The sequence below is a fragment of the Phacochoerus africanus genome, chromosome 2 (genome assembly GCF_016906955.1).
Source record: "Phacochoerus africanus isolate WHEZ1 chromosome 2, ROS_Pafr_v1, whole genome shotgun sequence".
NCBI lineage: Eukaryota > Metazoa > Chordata > Mammalia > Artiodactyla > Suidae > Phacochoerus > Phacochoerus africanus.
Window position 1 is genome coordinate 79826814 of NC_062545.1, and position 14715 is coordinate 79841528.

A 14715-nucleotide genomic window follows, 5' to 3' on the forward strand; every position below is an offset into this window, starting at 1 on the left:
ACTTCTTCCACAAGGCTTCCTGACTGGTCTTATCCAACTCTTCTCCAAATGTCTATATTTGAAAGAAACAAAGTCACATATAATGCACAACATTAGTAACTGCTTCAAGTCTTTCTTTTCTTCCCATAGATAAGAATTGTTGGAGTTCCCGTCGTGGCGCAGTGGTTAACGAATCCGACTAGGAACCATGAGGTTGTGGGTTCGGTCCCTGCCCTTGCTCATTGGGTCAAGGTTCCAGCGTTGCCGTGAGCTGTGGTGTAGGTTGCAGACACGGCTCGGATCCTGCGTTGCTGTGGCTCTGGCGTAGGCCGGTGGCTACAGCTCCGATTAGACCCCTAGCCTGGGAACCTCCACATGCCGCGGAAGCGGCCCAGGGAAATAGCAAAAAGACAAAAAAAAAGACAAAAAAAAAAAGAATTGTTACATCTCTTATCGGTTTATATATATTGTATCTTTTCTACAAAATCAATACTTTGTTTGCTCACTAACACAATGTTCCTTATGCCAACAAATATCTGTAGGATTAATTTTCTGCCTAATTCTTTTGTAACAGCCTCAGGTCAACTCTTCAGAAGCACAGACAGGTCAATATTTATTGTAATAAAAATATTTACTATGATAAATTGAGTTGTTTTCCAGATATGTGAAAACCTGGGGGAGGGAAACTGCTTTTTAAAATGGTTGAAGGAAGAGGGAAAAAAAGAGACCACAGGTCCCAAACTCTCAAGTTTTCTCTGAAGAATAAAACAAAAAGAGGAGTTTCTGTTTTCTTCTGTACCTTTTCATCTACTAAATGCCCTCTAACTTTGAAAACAAAGTTTCGAACTAGCAGTTTAAAGAAAAAAAAAATCAGTGAATATTTTACCAAAAAGCATACTCACATATATTTCCATCTTTCTATATAAGCCATAATTTAGCAGCAAGTTATGCGTCATGCGGATTCTATGAGGTTTCATGGGGTGACCCTGTCCATAATAATAATTTCCAATATCACCTAAAATAGAAAAGAGACAAAATGAACAATACTAACAAAAGAATCTTCATGAACTATCTAAATTTTTATAGTTCATCATCAGAAGGCATTTTTCACCTAAGAAAGCTTTATTTAAAATCTTAAATAAGGATTTTAGATTTTACAACTTTCAAACTGTATTGGTTTTCTACCAAGATACTATGCACGGAGTTCCCGTCGTGGCGCAGTGGTTAACGAATCCGACTAGGAACCATGAGGTTGCGGGTTCGGTCCCTGCTCTTGCTCAGTGGGTTAATGATCTGGCATTGCCGTGAGCTGTGGTGTAGGTTGCAGATGCGGCTCGGATCCTGCGTTGCTGTGGCTCTGGCGCAGGCCGGTGGCTAGAGCTCCGATTCGACCCCTAGCCTGGGAACCTCCATATGCCATGGGAGCAGCCCAAAGAAATAGCAAAAAGACAAAAAAAGAAAAGATACTACGCACATTTTTACATGCCAATTACTCCATTAATACATTATGTTTGCTCACAGATTAAGGTAAGCAAGCTTTTCCGATCTTTAGTTTACCAAACTTTCTTATTTAGGAGCAACCCAAATAAAATACTTTTTACTCACTTATAAAAAAATTTTGTTCCTTAATGATATCTGCTTTTAGTAATCATTGGCAAATTCAGATGCTCAAGGTAAATCCTCTGAGTTTCATCAGTATGATCTAAAAATTTTACAGCAAATACTGCTTCTGGGATGATTCACTGGTGTCCCAGAAATTCTTTTTTTTTTGGGCCACATCCACAGCATGTATAAGTCCCCAGGCCACAGACAGAACCCACAGAGCATCAACTGAGCCACCAGATCCTCAACTGGCTGAGCCACCAGGAAATTCCATTCCAGAAAATCTTTATAGTTGGTATTATTCTGGCTAAAATATTCTGTATATCCAATATCATAGTTAATAAGACAAATTTTGGTAACTGAAATTTGGATTTTAAATAAAGTTTTGCTATGACAGCATATTTAGGACATTTTTTAAGGTAATAAGGATACTTTGTCTCATTCTTCATGATTACAAAGTGATAACTCCTGGAGTTCCTGCGGTTGCGCAGTGGTTAATGAACCTGACTAGTATCCATAAAGATGCAGGTTCAATCCCTGGCTTTGCTCAGTGGGTTAAGGATCCAGTGTTGCCATGAGCTGTGGTGTAGGTTGCAGACAAGGCTTGGATATGGCATGGCTGTGATGTAGATTGGCAGCTGTAGCTCCAATTCAACCCCTAGCCTGAGAATTTCCATATGCCGCTGGCGCAGCCCTAAAAAGACAAAAACAACAACAAAAAGGTGATAATTCCTAACCTATCTTTTTATGACATCTTATATTCCAAGGTCTTAAAACTTACATGTAAGATTTTAAATCAAGTAACACCAAAATTCTGGATTTTTGTTTATCAAATTTTAAGGATACCAATTAAATACACACTCTCTTTCTAATGTAATGGGCGATTTTTACAATAGTCTTTATTAGAAATCACTTTCAGTACTAATTCTAGTTTTTAAGCAAGGAATTCTAAAATTTTGTTAGGACAAACTGATTTTAATGGTTTGAAGTTAATCATTTAGACAAGTTCATATAGCAAAAACTAGGGATAAAGAATGCCATTAATTCATCTTCTAAATCAAAAATTCTTTCAAGATCCTGCCTAAACACACACCTTTTTTTGAAACTAAGAATTCAAAAACTTTTGGTTCTTCTCTCTTCCATATTTTTGACAATAGTCCAGGATGAACATTCATTTTTATAACATAACTGTTTCTATTACTACTTGTTTTGTTGATATCACACCTCTAATTTACTTAACTCTTCATTTTCAACACAAGCTCTCCTCTGAAAACGATTCAAACATAGACATGGTCATTTAAAGGGAAAGCCATCTTCCTTAATGCAATAAAGCATGGGGACACTCCTCTGCATTTATCACAATTCAGAGGCTATGACTTCAGCAAAGTACCTTCCAAGCAATAAAGCTGTGGCCTACAGAGTGGCAGCACATATATACAGTTTCTTAAAAGCAGCTTGGTCTCAATGAATTCTTAGCTATGGAAAGCCCACTAGAGTTACAAAGCATCAAGGACCTAAGTTAATGCAAATAAGGTATTTCTAAGTTATTTTCACTACCAAAAGAGATCACAAGAATAATAAAGAAACTCTTGTCTTCACATAACTTCCATCTGCCTCTGTGCAAGAATCATGAAGGTGAAATGTCTTTAATATCTAGTCTTTTTTTGTTTTGTTTTGTTTTTTTAGGGCTGTACCCAAGGTACATGGAGGTTCCCAGGCTAGGGGTCCAATCAGAGCTGCTGCTGCTGGCCTACACCAGAGCCACAGCAACGCCAGATCTGAGCCATGCCTGCAACCCACACCACAGCCCATGGCAATGCCAGATCCTCAACCCACTGAGCAAGGCCAGGGATTGAACCCTCAACCTCACGTTTCCTAGTCAGATTTGTTTCCACTGCACTACAACAGGAACTCCTCTAACATCTAATCTTAATATCAAAAACTCTTGCTTATATACATACTGAAAATCTAATGAAAAGCCATTACTAATTTAATAATGCAAAAGACCACAATAATTTATAAAAGGGAGAGTTCAGTTGCAATTTCACAGCAAGAGTGCTTGAAAAAAAGATGTTGACAGTATTAACACATAGAGAGCTTACTAGGAGGCGCTATTCCAAGCACTTCATGTGTACTACCTGTTAACCTTCTCAACAACCCTATGATACAGCTATTATTACTACTGTTCCTGTTTTATAATAATGGGTATCGGTGAGAAGCAGTCAATTGAGGCAGTACTATCAAACCACACAGTTAGCAAGTAGAGGATCTAGATTCAAACTCAAGCAGGCAGGGCAACTCTGCCAATTGAAAGTAGTACCTACCAGCAAAGTAGTAACACTTACAGTCATTAGAAACAAATAGTAGGGGGAAGCCTGATAAGGACATAATATGGAATACAAACATTTTAATAAAGGCTTAGGGTCTTTTTTAATTTAAAGAAAATGAACATAGAAACGATGTGTATAATTCATCAAAGTACTTATTTTTTATCAACAAGGTCCTCAGATTTTATATGAACATACACATCTTTCAACAAGTTTTCCCGATACCTGGGGCCCCAGTTTCACCAAGAATATGCACACCACCTAAACAACACATCAGCAAGGGCAGCCAAGCTATGGATAACTGCCATTTGGTTTATGAAGAATTATTCAAGAATGTAATTTAAAAGAATCCTCTCCAACTTTTACCTGCTTAATTCCATCTCAGAATTCCCTACATTGCTGCTTTGTAGTCATCCACTTTTTTTTTTTCCTCTCTTTTTTGCAGGTGGGGGCACATGTGTGGTTTATGAAAGTTCCCAGGCTAGGGGTCGAATCAGAGCTACAGCTGCCAGCCTACACCACAGCCACAACAACGCAGAATTCGAGCCACATCTGTGACCTACACCATAGTTCCTGGGAATGCCAGATCCTTAACCCATTGAATGAGGCCAGGGATCGAACCCGCATCCTCATGGTTACTAGTCCTTTTTGTTACCACTGAGCCACAATGGGAACTCACCACCCACTTCTTTTTTTTTTTTTTTGGTCTTTTTAGGGCCGCATCTGGAGGTTCCCAGGCTAGAGACTGAATTGGAGCTGCAGCTGCCAGTCTACACCACAGCCACAACAACATGGGATCCAAGCTGCATCTGTGATCTACACCAGAGTTCATGGCAATGCCGGATCCTTAACCCACTGAGTGAGGCCAGGGATCAAACCTGAGTCCTCACGGATATTAGTCAGATTGATTTCCGCTGAGCCACGATGGGAACTTAACCATCCAGGTTTTTTGTTTTTTTTTTTCCTCTCTCATTTTATTACAAAATAAATAAAATTATCTAAGAAATTTTGGGAAAAAATGGAGAATCAACTCATGCATAATACAGTTGCTGTACAAAAGCCAATGTGAACATTTCAAAATGTTTGTTACAAGGATTTTTTGATGTGTGTTTTAAAGCATTACCATTTATTATCTTATATTTCCTGCTTTTGACACCAAGTAGTGTAATAAAACAATTTCCAGGAATTCCCATTGTGGCTCAGCAGACTGGGAACCCAACTAGTATACATGAGGATGCAGGTTCATTCCCTGGCCTGGCTCAGTGGATTAAGGATCCAGCATTGCCACCAAGCTGAGGTAGAGTTTGCAAATGCAGCTCAGATCTGGCATTGCTGTGGCTGTGGCATAGGCTGGCAGCTCTAGCTCTGATTCGACCCCAGCATGGGAACTTCCATATGCTGTAGGTGTGGTCTTTCAGCCACTTTTAAATAAAGATAAAATGGCTTTCCTTAGCTTTAGAAACCTGTGGATTTCATTCATCTCTTTTAAATGATCAGCAATGTAAATTGGGCATTTAAAATACTACCCCGATTTTCATCAAGTATCCAGAAAACTTAGTTGAAGGTGGTCCCTTGAATACAACAAACTTTGCCAATGTCAAGAAATTACCAAAAAGACTTAGTCATCTGCAAAATTTTCATCACTGCTCACTCTTCAAGAAGCTATCAGGGGAACTGCCACTGTGGCAGAGTGGGTTAAGTATCAAAAGAAGCTATCAGACAACTGGCGACTAAGGTATACAATCTCTTTTATCTAAAGTCCTTAGGACTAGATGTATTTCAGATTTTTTTTCAGGTTTTAAAAATGTAATATGATACATATGCCATACATTATGTGATATCCTAGAGTCTGGGGAGCATTCTGTAATCAAATAGTAACATTTTTGCAGCAAAAATGTCTGACTATTCACAACAGGTGTAATAAAGATCGTAAATATTAATTCAGGTTAAGCATTTGATTACAAATAAGTTACAAAAAAAATTTTTTTTTTGGCTTTTTCTAGGGCTGCACCCTCAGCATATGGAGGTTCCCAGGCTAGAGGTCTAATCGGATCTGTAGCCACCAGCCCACGCCAGAGCCACAGCAACGGAGGATCCGAGCCAGGTCTGCGACCTACACAACTCACTGCAACGCCAATCCTTAACCCACTGAGTGAGGCCAGGGATCGAACCCGCAACTTCATGGTTCCTAGTTGGATTCATTTCCACTGAGCCACGATGGGAACTCCCCAAAATTTTTTTTTTCACTTTTCAGATAATATTGGATTTCAGGACCATGAAATGTACTTTTACCCCTAAAGGTAAGTTGACCAAAAAAAATGATTCAGGAAAAAAAAGAGGAAGTATTACTTCTGTCTTCCAGACTACATTACTTAGTCCACTAGAAGATACTAACACACTGGCCACTTCTTGAAACATTCAGTCTTGGCTTCCATAATCCATCTTCCTGAATTTTACTACCACCTCACAGCCACTCCTCCACCAACCTTTAAATATCAGGAGTTTCTCAAGTTCACTCAAGTCACTTAACAAATCAAGAGCCTACCATGTGCCATGTGAAGTCATGTAAGTCAGTGAAGCAAGAGCGCTGGCGAAAATCTCTCAGGAATACATCACCTAGATGCTCAATTCAGGAATTCAGAAGCCATCCTTTATCAGTCATCACCAAGCCCCAACTCCACTTCTAATCCATCAACAAGTTCTATCAGTTTTACTCCCCAAACCTCCCTTAAATATGTCTATCAATGGCAATCACATTGTATGTGGACCAATATATACATGATATGTGCCTTCAGTCTTATAGTCTACTACTCTTTTTTTTTGGTCTTTTTAGGGCTGCACCCGCAGCATATGGAAGTTCCCAGGCTAGGGGTCTAATTGGAGCTGTAGCCACCAGCCTAGGCCACAGCCATCACCAGATCTACACCACAGCTGCGACCTATACCACAGCTCACGGCAACACTGGGTCCTTAACCCACTGAGCAAGGCCAGGAATCAAACTTGCAACTTCATGGTTCCTAGTTGCATTCATTTCCACTTCGCCATGACGGGACCTCCACATTCTACTCTTGATCATCCTTTCTCCACTTGCCAGATTCTCTCTTAAGAAACCTTCAATGGCTTTCAGTTCCCTGAATAAAGTCCAAATCTCTTACCACAAAGTCTTGTGTGGTCTGGCCCTTTATGACCTGGCCCAGCACCCCCCATGCCTTCCTTCCTCTTGGCTTCCTTTCTGTTAAGTGCACCAGGTTCTTTCTAACTACCCAGCCATGTCTTGTATAGAAGAATTTTTTTTTTTTAAATAACAGCCACACCCACAGCATATGAAGTTCCCTGGCTGGGGGTCTAATCAGAGATGCAGCTGCTGGCCTATGCCATAGCCACAGCAACACAGGACCCGAACCACATCTGTGACCTATGCCCTAAGCCGCAGCTTATGGCAACGCCAGACCCTTAACCCACTAAGCAAGCCAGGGATTGAACCCAAACCCTCATGGACACTATGTCAGATTCTTAACCCACTGAGACACAAGAGGAACTCCTGAGGGAAAACTCTTTCAAGGAGGTTGGCCCATTCTCTTCCTTCAGGCCTTCTCTTGCCTGATGACCTTATAAAGTTCGCACTATCTAACGTAGTCTACCATTTCCATCTTTAGGACTTCAATCTTTTGTCTACCTGGCACGTAGTAGGGACTTTAAGCTCATTTGATATTTCTGAACCCCAAAGTTGACTTCATTCTTACACTTCAACTTTTAAATCTGACCTTACCCATACTTCATTGCTATTACCATTCCCCAAGAAATGATTAACCCCACTCCCAATTTGTTTCCTTTAAGGATTTGTCAACGCAAGCATTTAAATTTTTTGTTAGGGAGGGAGTCCCAGTCATGGCACAGCAGAAATGAATCTGACTAGTATCTATGAGGATGAAGGTTTGATCCCCCGCCTCACTCAGTGGGTTAAGGATAAGGATCTGGTGTTGCCATGAGCTATGGTGTGCTTGGATCTGGCACTGCTGTGGCTGTGGTATAGGCCAGTGGCTACGGCTCCAATTCGCCCCTAGCCTGGGAACCTCATGTGCCATGGGTGTGGCAATAAATAAATAAATAATAAAAATTTTGCTAGGGGAAATAAGTATTACTTTTTGTGGTAGCAGAGAAACCTTTTTTGTAACAGTAGTAGTAGTATCAGCAATAGTTCTACTGTGTCACCAAAAGAAAAAGGAAAAATCTCTTAGGTACCAGGTTTTAACTCTCCTTGAACATTAAAACTAGACAATGTACAAAAGGTAAGTAGTGGATTGAGTCAAACAGAGATACAAACCTATTTTCATGAAAAACTAAACAAAACACCACTTGTCCTGTTTGTAACTCAAAGTGGCTGAAAGAATTAGAGAAAATATTATATGAAAGTGCTTTATCTATATAAATGTAAGATTTTAATTTATTCATTAATAATGTAAAAAATTACTTAATTTAGGCTGGTGGAGGTACAGACATTAGCAAAATAGACTCTGTCCTCATGAAATTTATATTCTAGTGGGGAAAGAGACAAAAGCTGGGTGGCATAATTGATAAGGAGGAAAAACAGTATTGGGAATTAAGGTAATAGGGAAAACCTTCTCTGATAAGGTGAAATTTTTTTTTTTTTTGTCTTTTTGTTGTTGTTATTGTTGCTGTTGTTGCTATTTCTTGGGCCGCTCCCGCGGCATATGGAGGTTCCCAGGCTAGGGGTCGAATCGGAGCTGTAGCCACCGGCCTACGCCAGAGCCACAGCAACGTGGGATCCGAGCCGCGTCTGCGACCTACACCACAGCTCACGGCAACGCCGGATCATTAACCCACTGAGCAAGGGCAGGGACCGAACCCGCAACCTCATGGTTCCTAGTCGGATTCGTTAACCACTGCGCCACGACGGGAACTCCTGATAAGGTGAAATTTGAATGAAGTAAATGGCAAAAAAAAGAAATCTGGGAAAAGAGAATTCAAGTATATGAAAATCTCAGTCTTATGTTCTATTATGTTTAAATTAATGATGTGCAATTAAAATCACTGGTATTTATGAACTGCTGCTGTAATTCATTCAGCACACTGATTTCCCCCAAAGAAATGATTTCCAGGTAAGAACCCATGAAGTTATATAAAAGGCTATAGCAAAAAGGCTTTGACACCACTGTTACAAATAGGTCTAAGACAATCCGTCAACAGTTGGCTGTCAAGTAGAATTTTTACAATACCCTACAGTAAACTAAGTATATTAGAAGACATGATCTTGGTAACTTTATATAGTTTTTGTACAGTGTTGAATGCTTTTTCTCTGAACTATTTATCTCCAAGTATTTTGATGTATCCTATCAAAGGAGGAAAAAACAGAGCTCAGAGCAATGCATATAGTTACATAAATTATGTATATATACAATCCAATTACACTGAATATACAGTAAAATGGTCAATAAATGTGATTTAACTCAAGCTTAAACAGTTAATATTTCTAGATAAAGCATTAAGAATATGAGTATTTAATCAGAACCTAACACACATGGTTTGCTAATTACATTTAAGTACAGAAATCACATCATTTTCAAATCAGAAGGGACCTCAGTGTCTACTATCATTTTATAGGTGGTTATTGACAATCTTGCAGTATATACTGGATGATCAAGATTTAGAGAATGAGTTATCAGTCAATAGCTGCAATAAGTAAGAACTTCTCTTACTCTTCCTCAAACACTAACGAACACCTCACTGAAGGCTCACTTGGAACCATTAATCCAGTGATCCAAAGAGTATGATACCAAGGACTACAATGTGCACAGAGAATAGTACATGTGTCTTCAGAAACCTCTTTGATTTGCTAGACAGTCTCTCTCTGTCACCAAGAATAGGCCTAATGGTCCCAGTAAGGCTAAAGGTAGGATTCCTATGTTTAGAGAACTTGCTACTTCACTCCTTTCCTCTATCTTTCTTCCTTCTACTACCAGTTAAAACTAGCTACTCTAATCTAATAGATTATTAAGGCCATATTATTACTGATCCTACTCACTCCCAATCCAATCCATGTTGCATATTTAATTCTTTGATGCATAAAAGCTGCCTTACTTGCATCCTCCTTCCTTGCAAAAAAAAAAAAAACTATCACTACTATTATAAACATAATAGGGTTTTTGTGGTGATGAGAATGCAAGCTTTTGGAATTAACTACACACAGCGTAATACACTATCACATACAAAGAATTAGCATAATGATATCTATTCAATTTAATAACCTCTACAAAATATGTTATTACCCCCACCTCCCCAAAAAGAACCCAAAGCAAATTCCAAATATAAGCAACTACAAATTCCATTCTAAAAATGAGGCAAGGAAGAGCCAGAGACAAAAGACAGATAACCTAACCAGGGATAGATATCCAAACATTCGGTTAGTTATACACCTGCTGTTGGCCATCAAATAAAGCTTTATAAAGGTCCACCATAAAGTACTGACTGAGTCACAATCACAAGACTACTCTTTCTATCAAGTCTGCATCCTGCCCTTGGGACCACAGCTTGCTCCCATTCCCTCAACAAAGGCTCATCATAAATGGGCCCAGGAATATACAGCTATTGATAAAACTGATGCTTAGGTGTACCTCCTGGCTCTACAGTTCAAGCCTGGTGACCACAAGTTTCAAGCAGCTTACTTCTCCAGAGCCTATCACTGTCAGCAACTAACAGCTGTAGGAAGAGCATTAGCACTAGTTACTCCAAACTTTTAAAACCTTTGTCCTTTACCCCAAGACCCGACAAGAACAAATCTCTAAACCTCAGAAACAATATTGTTTTAAAAATTAACTTACACATATTGTTATTTACTTTCCAATTTAGCCAGGCAATGCAAGGAAAGGCCAGTGACTCAAAATATGCATGAATTCTTAAAGAAAGAACTTTTAAGAAGCCTTATAATAATTCACGTTAAAATTAAAATATATCCCTCTCTCCACCCCTCCATAACGGCATAATTTCAGATCAATCTGTATCACACATATAAGCGGTCTTCTCAAAAAACAGGTCTTTAAAACATGGCTGTTACTATTGAGTATTGGCTACCAAATACTGAACTATTTAAATTTCTTTTCCAAGATTTTAGATTTTTCCACAATGACACAGGTGGTTATTTCATATAAACAGGCATCAAAATAATTTATCCTTGCTAACTTAAGAGATATGGTACGGCTATTTTAAAATTAAAGGCAGATTTATTCTGACCTAGTCCTCTAAGATCTTTCCACCACTCTTTAAAACTTTGTGATTTATAATACACTGAATGTGGCAAAAGCATCCAAAATTTCTATTGCTTCATTCAAACTGGATGGACCTTTTCAGGTCATTGAATCTAGCTTCTTTGTTAAATTTTACAATTTCTTTCTAGGAACTATTTACCTACTTAAGTTAATGCCTTTGTGCAATCTGTAAAGCAGCTAACTACTCTGCTTAGTGTAATTTATAGACTGGTGCAGGCATCCGGATTCAAAAAGATTTAATGTTACTGCTCAAACTGCAATTGAGAAGAACCCTTTAAATTATCTGACTTTTACACACTGTTCCATGAGCTCAAGACTATCATTATTTATACCAATTTCTGCACTACTCCTCAAAGTTTTCCTGCACCGCGACTCCTACCACCTAGAAATAGCCTTCGCAAGCTAGATGCCAATGCTAGCTTCCCTACACCTCCAAAGCAGGGTATATTTCCCGATCGAACAAAGAGCAACAAAGAAGTGGGTGGTAACCACCTCACAGAGGCAAGCCAGGACCCATCGGGTCTGAGCTGCAGCAACACAAGCAGCAGCAGCAGCCCCACGCTGCCCTACCACCGAGAAGACTGACTACCTCCAACTCGAAAACCCTCATTTTTATTGAGGAAGTGAAGCTTTTTCATTTGAATGCTAAGAAAGTGGCACTCAAAGAAAGCAGCAAACAAAGGAGAGGAAAGAAGCCCAGGCAAAACAGCGGTGTGAGTGTACCCCAAAGCGGACGTGGGCCCCCACCTTCAGGAGCTACTCTCCGCTACCCACCCTGGTTGAGGGGTCTGGGGAGAGGCCGGCGCGGAGGAGGGGACAGCCTTTCTCCGGCCAGCCAGGGACAGAGGGGAGGGAGAGGTAAGGAGGGATGGGGGCGGGAGGGGAGGGATGGGGGCGGGAGGGGCGGAGCTCTCGCGGCCGTCGGGCTTTGTGTGGAGTCTGGGCCGGGGAAGCTGTTTTGACCCGGGGGGAGGGATGGGTACAAGGGACCGGTGCAGAGCACCCCCAAACCTCCGCTCCCACGAGTGGCGGGCGGGAGAGGCGCGCGGGAGAACCGTCTGCTTCGCACCAGCACGAAGCCTGGTAGGCCGGCGGCAGACGGCCAGGAGGGAAAAGTGGGGCGTCCACTTAGCCCCTGGCCGAGACTCCTGGACGGCGCCGGGTCGGAAATGGGTTAGGATGCGGCCAAACGTCAGTCCCTCCTTCTGACCTGAACCCTCGCACCTGGGACCACTCGCGACGGCTGCTGCAGAGCCCCGTGCGGCTCGAGGCCCGGCGCCGCAGCCCTGCCCGCTACCCTCCCGCCAGCCCAGCCTCTCACCATCATAGTAGTAGCAGACTTTCTTCTTGCCGCCTCCCTGACTGTACGCCATGGGCTCCCCGGCCACCGCCGCCGCCGCCGCCTCCGGGCTCGGACTCCTGCTGCTGCTGCTGCTGCCGCCGCGGCTCGGCGCCGAAAGAAAAGGGCTGGGGTGAAGGTTGAACTGGCAGTCCTGCGGGGAAAGGCAGGCCGGAGGGAGGCGAAGAGGGGGTGCCGGGAGGGCTCGGTACCGCCCGGCCGAGGGGCCGAGAGCGCGGACCGGGGGGTGGCAGCGGCGCCAACTCGCGACACTGGGGAGGGGGAGGGGGCAGCCAAACCACCTCCGGAGGCCGAGGGGAGGTGGGATGCATCCACTGCGACTCCACGGGGGAAGAGGGGACACGACCCGCGAAAGAGGCCTCTTCAGTCCTGGGTAAAGAGGCCTCCTAATGATGAGCAACTTGCAGAGGGCCGCTCCAAATACAGTCGTAAAATGATTTTTTTTTAAGGACAGGATTTCTCTCCGTAAGTGGGTGAAGGAAGCGTGGAGCCGGATAAACGCTCCCCCCTTCGGCTCTTCGTACAGTGGTTGCGCCTATCCCGAGCCTGCGCAGTCGGCGCCTCCTCAACCGTAGCCCGGGCGCTTAGACCCCTTCCGCGACGTCCCACGCCGCTCCCCTCCCCCACTGTCGCGAAGCTCCTGCCGGGGCGGACCACGTGCTGCAAGCCCCGCAGGGAGACCCCTCTCTCGCACTCCTTTGGCCTTCCCGAATCCTCCAGGCAGCAGTCCACGGACCCTCAACCGAGTCTGCTTGAATTTCATTTATTCTTTTCATTTTTTGCTGATTTTTGCTCAGAGGTTCTTATCTATTAAGGGGAGCTGTTACAGATATTAAGGAGTGGAATGTACTGCCTAGGTTTGAATGGGCATTTTATGGAATGCATTTATGAGTTAGATAGGGTTCTAAGCATTTGCATTTATGATAGATTTCGTTGATACCCATTTGTAATAGATATCAGTTAATTCATTTGAGACGCCCAACAACGCTGGGATGTAAGTATTATTTCTAGTACTTCTTTATAAATGGAGCATATTAAGGAAATTGGTCTTCTCAGATGTTAATGGTCTAGGGTTTGATTTGACTTTCTCCAAAATCTACATACCCTAGCTACTCCGTTATTACTGCTTCCGCTGGCTGGGCACTGGAAGATTGGAGCAGAAAGCCCAGAGAAAGGACTTTCAAAACTTGGAATTTGTGAATACCTTTGTCACTGTGTCAAGTCAACATTTATCAAGTAGCTACTCTAAGCCAGCCACTTTGTAGGGGATTGACAGTCTGCAAAGGAGAACTCTTAGCTCACTCTACCATTTACAGTTTTCCTCAAAAACACACTCTCCTATATCCCCATCAAAACAACAGCAAAAAAGGCCATATTGAAGTAGGAACCAGTCAGAATCACTACCAAAATCCTCTTTATTTTGCTATTTGACTTCAAAATCCCCAAGTAGTTCATACTTAGAGCAGCAATTTTCCTGGACCTTGCCCCCCAAAAATTTAGAAAAAGTAAGTCGAGGGTAACCTCCCTCCCCCTCCACCCAAGTCTGTATTTTTAGCAGGCACCTCAAATGGTACAAGAACCACCTTGTGAGAAACCTTGGCTTAGAAGTAAAAATTACATGGTATTGATGGTAAAAGTTTTACTTCATCAAGTCCAAAATCAACTCAGTAAGATTCTGAGAACAGAATAAGTTAATTTAGTAGAAGCTAATGTTCTTCCCAGATCCAGCAGAGTGGCTTCTGAAATGAGACTTTATTCATCTCAGGAAGACTTCCCTGACTTTACTCCCTCCCCACTCCCAAGTCTGTTTTTTTCCTGTCCCTCATTTGGTAGTTGTGGCTTGTACCCCTCTAGTGCAACACACACCATGTTACTGTTGCCCACAGTTTCTCTGAATTTCTGACTAGAACAGAGTGTCATGAGAAGAAGGACTATGTCTGTCTCACCCATAAGTGTATCTGTGGGCCTTTGACTGGGGGACAAGTCACTTGATTATCTGAATTATCTGTAAGATGAGGCAGTATTACTTGGAGAGTAATTAATTCTTCATGTGAATATTGAGTACCTTAAATCAGAAAATTAATACAGAACAATTTTTAAATAATAAAGATCTCTGTGAATATAAGGAATTAGTAAGATTATTGTTATAACACTAGTAATAACT

The 14715-nt window shown here is 41.9% G+C and overlaps 1 protein-coding gene across 1 annotated transcript in view; it reads right to left on the reverse strand.

Moving 5' to 3' along the window:
• The window catches only part of HDAC2 (histone deacetylase 2), a 34590-nt gene extending 21729 nt beyond the window's left edge, over positions 1–12861 (reverse strand). Inside the window, exons 1-2 of the mRNA XM_047762999.1 lie at positions 12513–12861; positions 882–994 (exon numbers count right to left, since the gene is read on the reverse strand). Coding sequence (XP_047618955.1) covers positions 882–994; positions 12513–12564 — 165 coding nt within the window. The 5' untranslated portion in view covers positions 12565–12861. The remainder of the gene's footprint in view (positions 1–881; positions 995–12512) is intronic.
• Between the last annotated feature and the right edge of the window lie 1854 nt (positions 12862–14715).